This window comes from Danio rerio, chromosome 10 (genome assembly GCF_049306965.1).
Source record: "Danio rerio strain Tuebingen ecotype United States chromosome 10, GRCz12tu, whole genome shotgun sequence".
NCBI classification, from domain to species: Eukaryota; Metazoa; Chordata; class Actinopteri; order Cypriniformes; family Danionidae; genus Danio; species Danio rerio.
In genome coordinates this window covers 33,749,748-33,767,122 of record NC_133185.1, presented here as the reverse complement: position 1 = coordinate 33,767,122, position 17,375 = coordinate 33,749,748, and the positions used below count along the sequence as shown (strand labels likewise).

The 17,375-nt window shown below is 38.4% G+C and overlaps 1 protein-coding gene and 1 long non-coding RNA gene across 3 annotated transcripts in view; one reads left to right on the top strand and one right to left on the bottom strand.

The window, feature by feature from the left end:
* LOC141376396 (uncharacterized) overlaps positions 1-17,375 on the bottom strand; it is a 387,511-nt gene that overhangs the window by 284,633 nt on the left and 85,503 nt on the right. The window lies entirely within an intron of this gene.
* alcama (activated leukocyte cell adhesion molecule a) overlaps positions 7,986-17,375 on the top strand; it is a 104,104-nt gene continuing 94,714 nt past the window's right edge. The window contains exon 1 of one of the 2 annotated variants that reach the window (XM_005172635.5): positions 7,986-8,214. In XM_005172635.5, the coding sequence (XP_005172692.1) occupies positions 8,157-8,214 (58 nt within the window). In that variant the 5' untranslated portion in view covers positions 7,986-8,156. 2 annotated transcript variants of the gene reach the window in all.

Below are 17,375 nucleotides of genomic sequence, written 5' to 3'. Positions count from 1 at the left end.
GAAATTAAAAAAAGGTGAAATGAACCATTAAAAGCAATTGCTCTAAATTGCCACCTTTGTCACAAAACGCTTCTAATTTCTCTTAATACCGAATCAAACGGTCTAGTGTGTGACTCGTTCCATTTCCCATGACCATCACTAATAACTGTTTGAATCATGTACACTGGCAGGTATAATTACAGAGCAAACGTAACACACTGTGAATAGCGTGATTCATTTGATTATAAAATATACCATTTCATTTTCAATGGGCCACCATGGCTCCCGCTCCAATGGAAATTGCTTTGGGCTTTCAATTCAAACACAGACGCGAGCCAGGCGCTGACATAAACACAAGAGATTAAACTCAGAATATCTGCATAAACATTTCTTTTCTTGTCTGCCGCCCGCCTTCGACGAGCATTTGAATAAAATCAATTGTTCCAACTCAACAACTACGAGGTTTCCCTACTATTCCAAATGAGTCAATAAAACAATCAATCTTGTGTTTAAGTGACATTTGCTTCGCAGAAAACATAAAAGCAAAAACATCTGCATGACGGCCTCCCCGGTCTCTGTTTTGTCCTTGGCAAAGGGAAGTAAACAGGTCCGAAAATATAAGAAATGAGAAAACACATCAGCGGTGCAGATTACCATTCCACAGGTGTGAACGGCAAGGAGTAAGTCGCACAGAAATCAGAAGCAAAGCAAACAAATAAATAATAAAAACCTTGAATTAAAAATATAGCTGCTTTCTGGACAGTTTTAGATCACAATTTGATATCTCAAACGGAATAAATGATTCTACAGTGAATCGAAATGAAAACTGGATGTCTAAATCATTAATTCAAGCACTCAGTTGCTCATATCACAAACATAAAATGGTGCGCTTTCATATTAAGCTGGCAAAGTTTGCGACAGTCACTCCAGCGGCTGACACCAGGCATGCAGAGATGAAGCAAAGCCAATCTTGTATTAAAAATGCAGGATATAAATTATAAATGCTGCAAGACTTGGTTTGAAAATGGCGCTGGACTGCAAAGGCCAGACAGATAATTAGTCTTCCATTCGTTATGCCTGAAGGACAGATAAGGAGTCTTTTTGTATTGTGCCATATTACACTTTAGTTGTTAAGACTAACTCCAAGGAGAAAAATTCCAACTAAATCATATCCACTGGGTTCAGCTGTCTCTCGGTGATAAAGCTACTCCAGCTTTTGCACAAACAAATGCTGAATAAATGTTTTTCATTTCCGATAATGAAAATGTCTCAGGTCTCGGAGACAGGTGAACCTCAAGTAAACATGCTGAACATATTGAGTGCCGTGACACGATTTCCAGCCGATCTAATCAGTCATATTTCTGCAGTTGTATTCGTTGGCTTCTGACTTCGTCATTTTATGAGTGTGCCGCAGATGATAGATGAGGATAGCTAAACACATTTTCAGCCCTGTGGTCGACTCCCCTCATTGAAAATGAAGTGCGCTGTGAATGTGCGCGCGTTCACAGCTGCGGTTGGACATGAAACAGCCAAAACCGATTGAGTGCTGAATTGGACTGACAGTTAAAAGAAAAACTCTGAGTCTGGTGAAGAATCCAGATCATACAAAACCTGACGCATGTCTAAGGCACACATCATGCCTTTCTCAGTTCAAAGTGGACCCCTGGTGTTGGAATCCTTTTTAAGGATCATGAAAAGACTCCTCAGTGTCTTTACCTCCATTAATATGTCCATGTCTGTTCGTATGATAAACAGCTGATTATCAATGTTCTGAAACATGTAAAAAAATCAAAAAGGGCATTGTGTACCAATTTGTACCCCAGTATAAGTTCACCATATAGAAAATACAGTGCATCATGTGGGGCACAAATCATGTTAGCAATGAACAAACACTTGCTAGCAGCATGATCATAACCAGCCTGATATCAAGGGAACGTAAGAATTTTAAGTTTTGTTAGTTTAGTGGCCAATTTGTACGTATTTGTACAAGTTCAGTCATACAAAAACGTTCAATTTTAAAAAGGAGACGTGGCACCCAACCCCACACTTTAACCCAACCATCATTGGGGGATGAGCAAATCGTACTAAATCGTACGAATGAGATCATACCCATTCATACGAATTAGCCACTAAGTACGCACTCCCACTATGCCCTCCAAACTGTGGCCAGGATCATTTGCCAGTTCGTTTGAGAAGTATGAGTGCTCTGAATGGGGCTCAGGCATGTTTCTGTTGGCTAGGCCTTTCCCGGTTGGAAGAGGTGTACCAGAGCGTAGTACGCTTGTAGTGTAAGTGCAAAGCGCGCCTGAGGCCGAAACTGAAGATGAGATGTGACTTTTAAATAATGATGGGAAGTTCGGATCATTTTTCTGACTCGGATCTTTGAGTCTTCATCGAGATGAACAAATCTTTTTTCGAGTCATTTCGTTCATTTGGTTCAATTTGGCAAAATATTATTAAAATGTTACGAATTGCTTCCAAACACATCTACAACTAGCCCAAAAGGTTGATCGCACGACAAATAAGTCATAATCAGAATACTAAAGAAGGAGAAAATAATAATTCAATGTTTACCTGCTCTTTTGTCTTTGAAGTTATTGTTGTCTCTTTGCTCAGCTCAGCTCTTCATGTCTTTAAATGTCAGTGGTTTGTTCACGTTACACTGACAGTCACATGTAATCTTAACCAATGTACAAAGTCTGAGTCGATAGGAGCCATGATAATTAGCTCACCTTTCAATTCTCTTCTTTTTCCAGCTCTGATAGCATATGATTGGCCTGTGAGGAACGACTGACTCTGACCCAATAGAGGATTCGAAAGATGAACTGTTCAATTTTTTTTCCGGCTCTAAACGCATATGATTGGCCTGTGAGGAATGAATGACTCAGACCCGATAGCGGACTCGAGAGATGAATGGTTCATTTCTTTTTCTGGCTCTAAACGCATATGATTGACTTCTGCCTTTCCCCGATGAACGACTCAAAAGACTTGAAATGAACCTGAGAAGACTCGTAGCTCCCGAGTCATATTTAAAATTCGTTCATGAACGACCCATTACTACTTTTAAAGGACTGTTTCATTTGGATTTATTAATCATTCTTAATTTTCAATTAACTCAAACTGTCATAGTTTATTAAATAGACAAACTCCTCACTGCACGACAGCTGCACCTTCTAACCTCTTAATACCTGCAGCACAAGGACTTTTATGATAATTTTTGAGCGGCATTGTTTAAGGAAATTGTATTTAATGTGAGTGCACCCTAAATCAAAAAGATACAAATTGCTGTGAGATTGTGTTCCTAACACATGGTACTAAATCATGCTTAAAACATACTATCAACACCATGAACATGGTAGTAGCCAGCAAACAACATTTTAAAACATGGTAGCAAAGCTGCCACAAAGCAAACACATGCAACATTAGCATCTATCTATCTGACCGTCGAACCATGTGTCCATCTGTATATTTATCTATGCGTCTATCTGTTAAATATTCTGCATTACCTAAAACTCTTTAAATTTAAACTTGCAAAACTGCTAACTGTTACATCAACTACTTCAAAAACTATAGAATTAAGTTTCCTCAAGCTATTATCAGGTTTGTGATGGAACTTGGAAGCATAGAAACCAAAAGGTGGTTAAAAGGTAGTTCTGGCACGAAATTAACCAAGGGGAGGCGCTGTTTATTGTTTTCAAATAGGTGAACTAAAGAGGTGTATATTACCTGGAGAAAGATGTTTCAGTTTTATATTCATCTCATTAATATAGGCTCAAGACCCACCGGAAGCCCTTCTATCAGATACGTGATTAAATGCTACATTATGTATGCTTTAAAGGAAAACTTCACTTTCTCTTTGCAAGACAAAACATTTACTTCAAACATTTTTGAATCCAATAAGCAGATTTTTTTCTGGCGGGGTCACTTTTAGTTTATTTTAGCATAATTCATTAATTTAAATTAGATTATCGATTTCAATAATCTAAAAGCTCTGCTGCTGTACCATGGCTGAACCAGGCGGAGTGATATTGGCGGAGTGATATTATTCACCACATGAAAACATGTGCTTTCAGAGGGCGCCCTGAAACCATGGAGATGTGGAAGATGTAACGTTACGCTCCCACAAATATAACACAACAGATTAAGTATGATTTTATGTTTCTGATGACCAACAAATCAACCTTTTCCATTTTGAGAATTACAGATGGTAGCAGTCCATATAAATAATTCATTTATAAAATACCTAATCTAGCGTTACGTGTCAAAACAATATTGAAAAATAAGTAGAATGCATAATGTACAATGATCTTGCATTTTGATCACTGCAAGCTGAAGAGTTCATTTTATATATAAACTATACAAGCTAAACATAAAACATAATGCAAATTCATTTATTCATTCATTCATTTTCCTTCAGCGTAGTCCTTTTTATCAATGAGGGTTTGCCACAGCGGACATAACTGTCAACTGTCCAGCATGTTTTGGATGCCTTTCCAGCTGCAATCCAATAATGGGAAACACCGATAGACTCTAATTCACACACATACACATACGGCCAATTTAGTTTAATCAATTCACCTAGAGCGCATGTCTTTAGACTGGGGGAAAAACATCCAAACTCCAAACAGAAATGCCAACTAACTCAGCTGGGACTTGAACCAAAAACCTTCTTGCTGTGAGAGCTAACCACTGAGCCACCATGTCGCCAAAACAGTGTAAACAGGAAATTTAAAAAAGTAAAATTGCTAAAACTCTGTTTTGAATTCTGTTCAAAACAGCATTGATGGTTCCATGAAGAACCATAAAAAACTATTTAAATTCCATAAATGGTTCTTCATATTGGAAAATGCTTTGCTAATTTGATTTAAAAAAAATCATACTTTCAAAAAATGGTTATTTTTAACAACATTTACACAGTGAACCAAAAATGTCTCTTCTATAACATCATAGCAAAAAAAAAAAAAAAAAAAAAAACTTACACTAAGCTGACTTTCAGTTCAAACCCCGTCTGGTGTGATATCCATGGGCAACAGTGTATTCCAACTAATCAGAAGTGACTGTTTCTAAATTAACATCTGCACAAAATATAGGCCTTTATAGATACATCTAGTGTGCATCAAGTGACAGTGAAGACAAAACATTTGCATCGCCCCCTGGTGACAGGTTGCAGTATATGTCAGAAACAAACCCACCCTCTTTGTCTAAATGAACGAGATATGAGTCAAACTAACAAATGTAAATACAATTCAAATAAACTTTTCCCAAATACGGATTATGCTTTTTTTAATGTACAGTATTTTTATTTTATTTTCATGTTTATGTATGGTGAGGTGTTTATTTGCAAGCATTAGTTTAAAATGGGGTGTAGTGTCACGATGCTTGTCATTGCAACTGCATGATGAATTTGGGTGGGACTTTTAAAATGCTGCTCTATTTCCCTTCTGCAGAAATTCAGGCTCCAACTTGCATCATTAATGCAAGATGACAGCAACCATACCTGGGGCTTCAATTTTCAGTGGAATGAAGAAGAGATGCATCATCTATTTTTACAGTCTATTATATACATAACTCAGAACAGTTTATTCCACGAGAACAGACAATATACACCCAGAAGCAGGTGTAGCTATGTCATCTATTAGCAGGGGTCATGCTAAATTAATGAGTCCAAATGTGTGGCTTTAATGATCAATAACTATAAATAATAACATATCTAGCAAAGCTGCATTTGTAATAAAGATGAAATTAAAAAAAAAATCATTCTCAGCTCTCAGATCATATGGTTTGTTAATTATTTTCAGAGGTCTAGTACCATCTAATTATTTTTAAATTGACATGTTCTTACCTGGAGGGTCTTAAGGTCCTACGTTGGTTTCAATAAATTTATATTATGAATTAGTCTTCATTTAAAAAAAATGAAAATAGACAGAGCTTATAGCCATTAAACGCAGCTAATTAATGTTAATGCCATAAACATAAGGAGTCCTTGAAGTCTTTCCCCTCAGGCCATTCATTTAGGGGGGTCAGAAAATTATTCATAATGAAACTGCTGCCTCAAATACAAAAGACAAAGGATGAATATTACACTGCTAATTGTAATAGAAACCACTATGTCTCCTTTTAAAAGAACTCATGATTGTGAACCAGAAAAAACAGCCCTCCCATATTCACTTTCAGTAACTGTAATGCAAACATTAACCACAACCACCACATAACAGTACTGTATGTGCGTTTGTTTTCTTCTCGGTTGATACAGATGAGATGAAATGTAAATGTGCTGCTTGTGGACTGGTCTTATTGTAAAATTTCCTAAAATTAAGTAAAAGGTGTTATACATTGCAGTCAACAATTCATATATAGCTTGGTATTAGGGTGATTCATCGCTGCATTTCATTCATTTTCAAATTCAGTGTGACTCAGTTGGTGTCAGTTTCTTCCTCAGAGCCTGTCTGCCTAATGACAAAGTGGGAAACAAAATGGGGTGACACTGCTGAACACAGATTTTTATTAGCTGTGAGGTGTTCTGTGTAATTATATGCATTTATAAAACAATAGAGCTCACCAGTTTCATGAAACAGCTTACTTGTGGAGTAGATCTAATCCACACTAATAAACTGGGCTGTGTGACTCATATTCAATTGTTTTTTATGTGTATTGTAAAAATCATTTAAATCAAATCCTAGATGAGCCTAGATGACAATTGGTCATTTAAATAAGTTGGTTTATATAAACTGAAGTAATTCAAAGGCCATCTGAATGAATGAATGAATGAATGAATGAATGAATGAATGAATGAATGAATGAATGAATGAATGAATGAATGGATGAATGAATGAATGAATGAATGAATGTACAAGGGTCCTAAAATGTTAAAAGCGTTGGGTTAGTTATAGTTATACTTATAGACCTACATATTAAAACTAGGTAAACCTTTTTACTAAATTAATATAAACAAGTCTAAAACATTATTTGAATATATATTTTTATTATTTTGTATTAAAACATTTATTTATTCTGATATGAAATTATGTATTGCTTGTGTTAATACTGTTAAATATTTTGTGTTAAAGTGTATGGATGTTGTCCAGTGATAGGTTGCAGCTGGAAGGGCATTCGCTCCGTAAAACATATGCTGGATAAGTTGGCAGTTCATTCCACTGTGGTGAACCCAGATTAATAAAGGGACTAAGCCGAAAAGAAAATGAATAAGTGAATGAATGAATGAAATAATTAATTAGTTAATTCATTTTGTGTTATACAATATTTTACAGGCGGAGCGCAGTGGGTAGCGATGTTACCTCACAGCAAGGTCACTGGTTCGAGCCTCGGCTGGGCCAGTTGGCATTTCTGTGTGGAGTTTGCATGTTCTCCCCGTGTTTGCGTGGGTTTTCTCCGGGTGCTCCGGTTTCCCCTACAGTCCAAAGGCATGCTAAAAAGCTAAATTGTCTGTTGTGTATATGTGTGAATGAGACTGTATGGGTGTTTCCCAGTGTTGGGTTGCAGCTGGAAGGGCATCCGCTGCATAAAACATATGCTGTATAAGTTGGTGGTTCATTCCGCTGTAGCAAACTCCAAATTAATATAGGGACTTAGCTGAAAAAAAAATGTATGAATATTATTTTGCAATAATAATTATTATTTTAATCTAATTATTGATTTATTTATTTCAGTGGTATGAGTTTACTTATAAATTTAATTAAATGTTTGATTAGCCCATTTCAACTTTATTTAAGATTTTAATCTCAAAATTAACTCAATGGCACCCTGCAGAAACATATTTAGGATTCTTTGGTTAGAATATATACAGCCAGAAGTGTTAAAAAACAACAACGAACTTACGCCTATGTGCTCGCAAGATGTAGCCTACTTGTACTTTGCAGCGTTGATGAAACATCAGCATATGTCAAATGTTACCGGAGCGACGGCGCTTCACCCGAAGAGGGCGTGTCGGTGGAGGCGTTGCGGGGCGGGGCTTAGAGCCCAACTCTGCTGCCTGATTTCACACTCTCGCCACTGGCTGCCCGTCTAAGCTCCAGACTCCACCTGCGCTCTGTAGAGCAACCCGTCTGATCTTTCAGCGCACTCAACTCTCAATACTATCTAACAACTTCAGACCTACATCTCTCTCTATTGAGACTGTCGCCGGACTGTATAAAGGAGAACCGGGGTTTTCTTTAAGGATGCATTCGGTTATCTGCCTTTTCGGTGCCTTCATAGCTGCCGCTGTGTTTGCTCCAGGTATGTAAATTAATTTATTAGGAAAATATTAATCTCACTCATTCATTCTTCCATGTTGTACTGCTTGCAAAAAGTATGTTAAAGAGGATCGTTCCTGTAGTGACCATTCGACTTAAAAACTTCCTTATATAGCATCAACAAGTGTTTTAATAGCCTTTGATGCGATTCGTTGGCAATCATTTGCCAGGTCATGTGTTGCACTTTTCATTTCTCCCACGTTAAGAACAAGAGGTCAACTCTCCACCTGAAGAAGATTAAGCCATCTGTGCCCGCCTAGAACACTCTCATTCATTTATTTTCTATGACCAGCAGCAGGAGACTGTGATAGATGTTTCAAACTTAAAAGGATTCTCTGTACAAGCATTTCAACTTTTAGTTTGAGATGACACGCGACGTACTGTTAATACTACGTATTTATGTTTCGGTTCAGCTACGATATCACTCGCAGAAACATAGGATATATGGCAGTGACATCACACCTGCGCGTTTCTGAATCCCCATCTCTATTGTACCTAGACGAGTAGGCTAAGACACAAATAGAAACTAAACGCGGACCATGAAGGGACAAATTAGCCAATAATTCCAGCACGTCCTGTTTGTTTTAGTCACTCTAATGTTGTTAGTGCTGTTGTTTCGTGATACATACACTTATATATTAATGGGTAATTCTATTGAAACACAATGAATTAATTGTGCCCTAAGAAAAAATGAGCTGCATATTCACAAACCTATGTGCATTACTTTACGCCAACTAAATCCATACTGCATGAATTTGCACGAACAAAACGAATGTAACCGGTCCCCCGATCACGGACTCCGTGAAAACTGGATCGTTTGCAGTACTAAACACTCAGTGTGTTTTTGTGATATGGATCATGGATTCACAGATAAGATCCAAATCAACTAACGCGACTGCAATTAAGTTTTCCTTTTTGCATTTCAGACTACTAAATGTATTTTACTGTGGGGTCGCTGCAGTACCCATTCATTCTAAATCCATGCTATGATACAATATTTGTATTTCTACTTGTTTTATCCATAAGCCACTGCTTTATTTTTGGATTGCACAGCCTACTCTCATTATTTAAAGTTATTTGCTAATTAAAGTCAAGGGTTTTGAGGTGCGCGCGAACATCGCTGCCCAGCGTGAATCTTTGAGCGCGTCTGTGCGCTATGTGTGTGCGCGCGTGCTTGTGTGTTTGTGTGTGTGGTAGAGAGAAAGAGAGAGAGAGCGAGAACGAGCGTGTGCTTGCTCACGAGAGGCTGCGGAGGTGGAGTGTTGTTTGTAACAAATTCAGTCATTTGACTGGTGTATGGTTTTATCAGTGTCACATGTTAGTTTGCTCATCAAAATTCATTGGAGATTGCTGTCTTTATTCGTCTTCATTGAGATGCTACGAAGCTATGATAAGGCGGTAGAATGATTGATAACTTGGATGGTGGAGGTGGATGTTGCAACAGCTAGTAGTGCTCATTATTCTTTTTGGAACGTTTTCTTGAATAATAATATTATTATCTATCTATCTATCTGTCTATCTGTCTGTCTGTCTGTCTGTCTGTCTGTCTGTCTGTCTAGATGAATAGATAGATAGACCTATGATTTTAATATTATTTCAAAGCAGTGCACACATGTGTTTTGGCTTGAAATACAGCCAGCATGTCCTTTGGTTTGGCCCTCTATACTTCATCTCAAGTGAGTTTAAAAGCATTTAGAGTTTATAATTGCTCACATTAATTGCATAACCTCACATTATTGAAAGATGTTTATTCAAAATCATGTGCTCCACAGCGGGCAGCATTTAAAACTAAACTAATTAGGGGAAATGTTCTTTGAAAGTTGTGGAGAGCAAACAATGTGTCTGTCACATACATTTTGAACTGAAATGTTGATCATTTAAAAAGGTAATTCACATGCAATTTGTCACCTGCCCACACACTTTCTAAATATACAGCATTTACTTTTTTAGGTATTTAACTGTGTGCCACATACAGTTTAATGCGACATTTGGTAAAAATCATTTCGAATATGTTTATCATAAAATTATGGAAGCTCCATCACACAACAGGAAAATCCACATCATGTGATATTTTTGTGAAATAACACTTGTTTGTGTGGCAGTTTGCAGGATTTAATTATATAGTGTGGCAAAGAATTTATTGTTGATTATAAAAATATATTGGCCATTGTTTCGAGATCATCTTATCCAGGATAATGGGTGTGGTCAAGGCTGTTCCCTGGGGAATTTGTACCATCTTTCAGTATTTCCTAATGTGGTTTCAAAGCGAGAGAACATGACATCTCATGATTTATTCTGGGATGTCAGGCATGTTCCAATATGTCTGTTTCCCCCACACAGACACGGGCAGTTTCAAAGAGTTCACCTCTACCCAAAACAAACACAAACACACACACACACACAACCTAAATAGCCTTTCCTCAAAGGGTATTTGCCGTTAGGACCCCATTGGCTCTTTTTGGCTGTGTTGGAAAGGTCAGTTCCTCTGAAGTCATGTCAGCAGGAGATTGATCACCTGTATGCAAACAGGTAAACAAAAGTCATCTTTGAGAACTCGGTGGATAATAGTTGTATTTTAAACCAAAAGTCCTTTTCGTGCATTTTCCTGAATGCATTATTTAATTTGCAGAATGTTAAATAACCTAGCTGATGAAATGTTTCCTTTTTATAAAGAATTGTTCATTTCATTCTGAAAGCTGCATGATTAAAGGTCTGATGAGTGTGGACTGAATTCAACAGCATACATGAAAAGGTTTTAAAAAAACATCATAATAATTCAAATAAAACAATTCTTGGGGATTCCTTTAATGTGTTTTTTTTCTGAATTCACTATTGGAAATATGCTATGGGTTACATGAGAGTACTCAAACCACAGCAAACCACAAACTCAAACCACAGCTTTTGTTTCATATCTGTTTACTCATCAGTGATATCACTCAGAATGCCATTTGACCAAGAAGGAACTGAAACTCTCTCTTTGTGAAATAATGGGATTTGGTTAGTATTAGAGATACATAAGAAACATAATACATTCAGACATACACTAAACTATCTCTACCAGGAAATCCCACATCTGATCATTTAAGCATTGAAGCGTTAGATTCGTGCCACCTTGGCCTGATGGGGGAAAATTGTCGTTGTTTATTTGTCAAGCAAAAGCTTGAGCTGATTACTGTCAGTTCCACTTAAATACCAAACATGAAAACATATGTAGTGAAAAGAGAGGTCTAATTCATATTTGCATACTCATTCATTTTAAGCCTAACTATGTGAGAATATTGTAGGAGCTAATTTTGCCGCTGTAGGGCTTTGTTCCTCTAAAATAGTAGGAAGTGGAGGGGGAAAAAAATGAAGAGCACAGGCTAAGTGAACAGTGTTTTATGTGCTAAAGTGATTGTTGGTATTATGCTAAAATTATTGGGCTCAGGTTTGGATGAGACAGGCAGTTAAGGTTTCAAAATGTGCTTTTGACCAACCGTTTAAATTGGTTGAAGTGCTGAGGCCATTATGTCATCATTTATTCATATTGAAATTCCCCCCAGACCACTCACGTTCACGCATGCGCGCACACATATGCTCAATCACAGGCTTTTACAGTAAATTACTCAAGCCGTGTGTTCGAGCAAGCATCTGCTCTCCATGCACACACATATACATCATCCCTCCTATGGCCTCATCGGGGGTCTTTCTTGTCCATCAAACACACTCCCCCATTTGCTAATGGATTAATCGGAGCAATGCAAGGAAGGTAGACCTGCTGTCTGCACCACCCAAAACAGCCTCCAGAGACTTCCGCCAGTCTTATCTACTCATCTGGCCTCCACATAATCAAAGGGGAGGGCTTACATTAGGTTTGTGTATGCTTTCTGATGGACTGCTGGGTTTGTTGCCGGCAATGAAAATCCCTTATCCTAAGATTGCTGGTTGATAAAATGGGGTTGGTGGTCTTAAATGCTGCATCGGGGGGAAAGTTGTGCTCTTGCTTTAATACCGTTATGCATATAAGCCATGCACAGCGGGAAGACATGAGCAAGATAAGCTTTGAATGAGAGGGCTAACTTTTGTGTGCTGTACAAGCATTGTTTTAACAGAGGCAAGCTCATCTGCTCTATCAAATATGGAAGTCGCAGCAATGATTTATTCAGGTTCTCTTGGTGGCTGACCTGTTTTTCACCAAGATAAAACCCAAGGCTGCGTGTTTTCAGATCAATACCTGTCATAGAACTGACTGTAGGCGTTAAACTCAACAGTTGTCACTCGCATACAAGATTTTAGCTTGAATCAGAATGCAAAAAGCTTATTAAATGTGGCAAGTGGACTTAGACTTTTATGTATTAACGATTCTTGCAGACTTGCACCTGTATCGTCTTGCAGGCAAAGTAATAATGAGTTGCAAACAGATGTCTTTCAAGTTTTTTATCTCATCTTGAGGTAAATGGGATGGTTTAAAGAGCTATAACTGACTCTTTTGGGCCACTCTTGCTCATTTATGGGCTGGTGATATAAATATATTGATGCGGCAGTCAGTGAAAGGGTCCGTGCTCCACTATCGATCTGACAAGCATCCAATTATTTCTACACTGTGTTTTTTTAACATGCACTCTTTGGTGGTAACTCAACAGCGTGGTTAGTCGGTCCACAGCAAGGCCACCTCAAGGCATTCAATATAGTTTTAGCGGCAATTATGTGGCTGTTGAAATGTTATTTATAAGTTTGCTTATAGCACAAGAGTCATAAGTCACCCTTTCCTCAGGGTTGCGGTATTGATCAGTTTGGAGATTGTGGGGTAGAACCAATTTGAGTGCGTTTAGTGCTTATAAAACGAGCGTGGAGGGTTTTGATCTGAGATACTTTAAGCCATACGTTATGAGGTCGATAATACCCCCAGACAAGGATTTACATCCATCAGGCTGCCCGTTCACATGTAGTGGCTAATGGTGGTCCAGCGGATATTATTTCATAAGTGTCAAATGTTTGTCCTGGCATTTGGATCCATCTACAAAAGGTTGCGAGTTGTAACAGCCCTTAGCCCATCTCCCTCCCGCCAAATCACATTCTGTCAAATATCCATCTGAGGCTTTGAGCGCTTCAATTCAGGCTGACATTCAAAGCCACACAACCTTTCTGGCAGCCATGGAGACGCACGATAACCGGATTCCCATTCTGGGTCCGTCGCTTTGATGCCGTCTGTGATGTGCAGATTGCATTTCTCCATGTGTGAGGAGACGTTCCTGCCTGCCACTCTCGCCTCTTTAAGTGGCGCTTTGAACCCAAAAGGGCATGACAGGGGAAGGCAAAGTTTTTTCCCCCTCTCTTAAATCTGTTCCGGATGGAGTGAGAGAAGCGGATGGAAAGAAGGTTAGAGTACCCATGAGCTCCATGTGTTAGGGACGGGAGCTCCCAGAGCTGTCAGTGTGAATGAGGAAGCACTGACGTTAGTTAAATCTATTAAAGGTAATGTGGGGTGAACCGTGAGCTTGACAGGCGGTGGCCCTATTCAGAGATTCTCTGCGCAAACAATGCAGGCGGAAGAGTCGGTCAGAACTCGAAACATTTTAGAGCTTTAATTGCTCTTTTAGCAGGTTCACAATGCGCCCATTCATTTGAAAGCATTTCTCTTGCAGATTTGAGCGAAAGGTTGTGCCATTTAGGTTTGAATTGAGAACGCCTTTTAGATTAAAATTGCAATTTTGATTTGAAAGAAAGTGCAAATAGATTAAATGGAAATTGCTTTTCTAGTTCAATGGATAGTTTCCCCCAAAAATAAAAAATAAAAAATCTGTTGTAATTTATTGTTTCAAACCTGCATAACTCTCTTCCTTCTGAGGAACAAAAAATACTCTTTGAATAATGTTGTTTTGAACCCCCCTGACTTCCATTATGTGGACAGAAGTGTTCGTCAAAATATCATTTTTTTTTTCTTTCTCAGAAGAAAACCATACAGGTTGGACAGGGTGAGTTTTTATTTTTATTTTTGGGTGAGCTAACTCATTAAAGGAGCAGTGTGTAAGTTTGACACCCAGTGGTTTTACTAGGTATTGCATTCTTGAAACAAAACAAATGCAAGCACAGGTTGCCAGATTGAAAAAGGAGCAAGTCTGACGACCGAGTCTAAAGGCTGATTTAAATCGTGTTCTAAATAAAAGCAACGACACATGATAGAAGGAATATTCTCCATATTAAAATTAGTTTATTTTCTAACCAACACCCCGAATTGATATATTAGAAACGGGTTCTATTTCTTGCAGCTGAACAACAGAAAACTGACAATGATCACCTCAGGTACACCTCATGTGTGTTATCCAGTGTTAAATGCTAATATTGTGCGTTTAAATGACATTTTACATGACATTTATTGCCATACCACTGAAATCAGCAGTATATATTTCACCCCAGATCTTGAAAGTAAAAAAAAACATTTAAAATTGAACTTTAAAACTGACTCAAAACCAACATAGTGATTTAGCAGGTACATTTAATAATGTTAAAGAGGTTTAATATGTATTAATTTGATTATAAACCTTACAATATCGTGAGTGAGTGCATATCCTTTGCTTCTGAATGGCTGTATTTAAATTTCTGTCGTGTTTCGTCTGGTGCAAACAACCTAATTGCTTATAACTGCAAGTCTCATCATGTAGCATGTTGTTAGGACACGGGGTTACAATGTAATCTACTCTTGCTTTTAATATTTCTATTATTTGCAAATATATAACCTCATGTGGAACTCTGAATCTGCGTCTCATTTTGGAGTCTGCTATTGTCCACCGGAAGTCGCATTTCGGTCACGAGCGCATACTTTCAGAGCCTTTCTGACTGAATGAATGAAATATGCTGTTTTCCATTAAGGCAACACGGGGTGCTGAAATATAATTAGCTTAACTGGCATTGGGCAGGTTATAACACCTAAAACAAAAACAGAACACATTTTTTAAAAGCAGAATAACTGACTTCAGCATTGTTTGTCAGATAAACAAGAATGTTGGCATGTTTCTTAAAAATCTGCAAACATACTGTATTATGTCATTTTTTATGCTTAAGAAAAGTAAAAAACAGCACCTTTAACACGTCCATAATGCTAGACATGATTATTGCATCAATATACCTATGGTCAATGGGGTTTCTTGAAGAAAATTAAAAATTCTGTCATAAATTACTCTTGTGTCAGATCAAACCTTATGACATTTTAGTGGAAACCCCTCTATAACTATTTTCAATTTTGTGTTGCACAGAAGGAAAAGTCACATGTTTGCAATAACATGATGGGGGATAGAAACCTAAAATCCAGTGCAATTAGAATTGAAAAAAACTCCCCTAAACAGGAAGCTATGCATGGTAGAGTTCAATAACCGCACCGCCACTAAACGAGGAAATGGGGGCCTTTTTTTCAAGTCATTAGTTCCATTTAAGATGCACAGTACGTCATTTATCTTTACCACATGGTTTATCTTAGTACATGGCTCTAATGAAAAAGGGTCAAATGTTATTCCCGCTAACAAATTTAGTGGCCTCCTCCCTACTGTTCACATCCTTTTTTAGCACCTCCCACTAAATCAAACTCTGAGGCGCTGACTTGTTGTCTTTGTGCTCCTAAGTAATAAATTAAACCGGTTATGTGATGTAAAAGGGTTACTGGTGGGAGCGAAAAGGAAAATGAATGGATGGGTGGATGAGACAGAGGCTGCGGTCGGAGGAGTGTACAATAAAAAATAACATTGTGGAGATGAAAACCTTGAAGCCAAATCCCAGAGGAAGCAGATCAACTACTAATTCGCATTGGCCATTACAATCACACATTATGGTGGAGTATCATTAAGGGTTCCCGAACAAAAGAGTTGCCAAAGATGCATATAGAATCAATTGCGAGTCGATTTATTATTCCCTTTTCATAATTCCAAAACGGCTTTGCCGCATGACTTTACATGGCAAAGTCGGATAGCTCTGGATTTCTGACAGGTTAAACATTCAGTAAACCTCATGGTGAAAATGATTAGGGCAGGCAGCCGACCTGCTCTGCTCCCGAGAGGCAGAGGAAGAAGCATCCTCTCATGCGATAAATTAGTTCCAGCTCTCGCAGGCTGAAGGAGCTCCCTCAGAGCGCTGTGTTGTTTCAGCATGCACTGTTCTAATGCGATTTTAAAAGGTTGAAAGTTGGAGTAGAGGTAAACGGTTGATTATGTACACACAAGCGGCACACAGCTGCTTCGGTTCACATCGGGGAGAAAAGAAACCCCTTTTTTTCCACCCTTCCTGAACCTGTTTCGGCACATCGAGAACGGTGGCCCGAGGGGCTGTTGTGACGCCTCCCAAAATTCCTGTCTTCAGAGCGGGTCTTTATCTCTCCCTTCACATGCAAATTTAATGGCTGAGGGGATTTTTTTATACACTCTGCAGTGAATGTGTTGCTGCTTTATGATGGGAATACCTCAGAGAAAAAGCAACAGTTTTCCCCAGCCGATCTGACTTGGTTTTTCTGCGCTTAGTAGTCTTTTGAGTGAAACTTTTAAGAAGAATCCGTCTGTTTATTCAATAAATCGCACCTCTGGGTGTTTGCCCTTTTCACTCCCTCTCCTCAAAATGGTTTCTTTATGCATTGTGTGTGTGACAGCACTTTCTTCATTTAGCACAAATTGATTTTTTTAGCATACAGACAGGTCAAGTACAATAGGCCCCTATGTTAAAAGTCCTATAAATGTGCGCAGAGGAAAAGTTAGACGGTGCTACCCTGAATATCAAGTTTGAGGAGGTCATGCTCTTTAGAAAGCCATCAGAAAGGAAAACTGGATGAGCTGTATATCTCAAAGACCCCCGTAGGCTTTGCTACACTGCCAGCCTGCCATTTTATCACCCATTGGCCTCCACTTTGCTTGGCAATGCTAATCATCCTATTGACCTGCCCTGTAATTTCCCTTACAGCAAATGAGGCAAATGCACAACTAACATTAACCTCCACTGAAATGGTAACAGCTAAAAAGCACCGTTCTTACCTTTTAAAATGGCGGCTTTTTTAATAGCTGGGCTAACAATTCTGTTCAAAGTGCTCTTTTTGGCCATTATGTGAACTAAAAGCAACTGTGCGAGGAAAAAAGAAAGAGAAAAGATTGCAGTCAGATGTCTTTTTTCATACTGTATATTTTCGGCTAG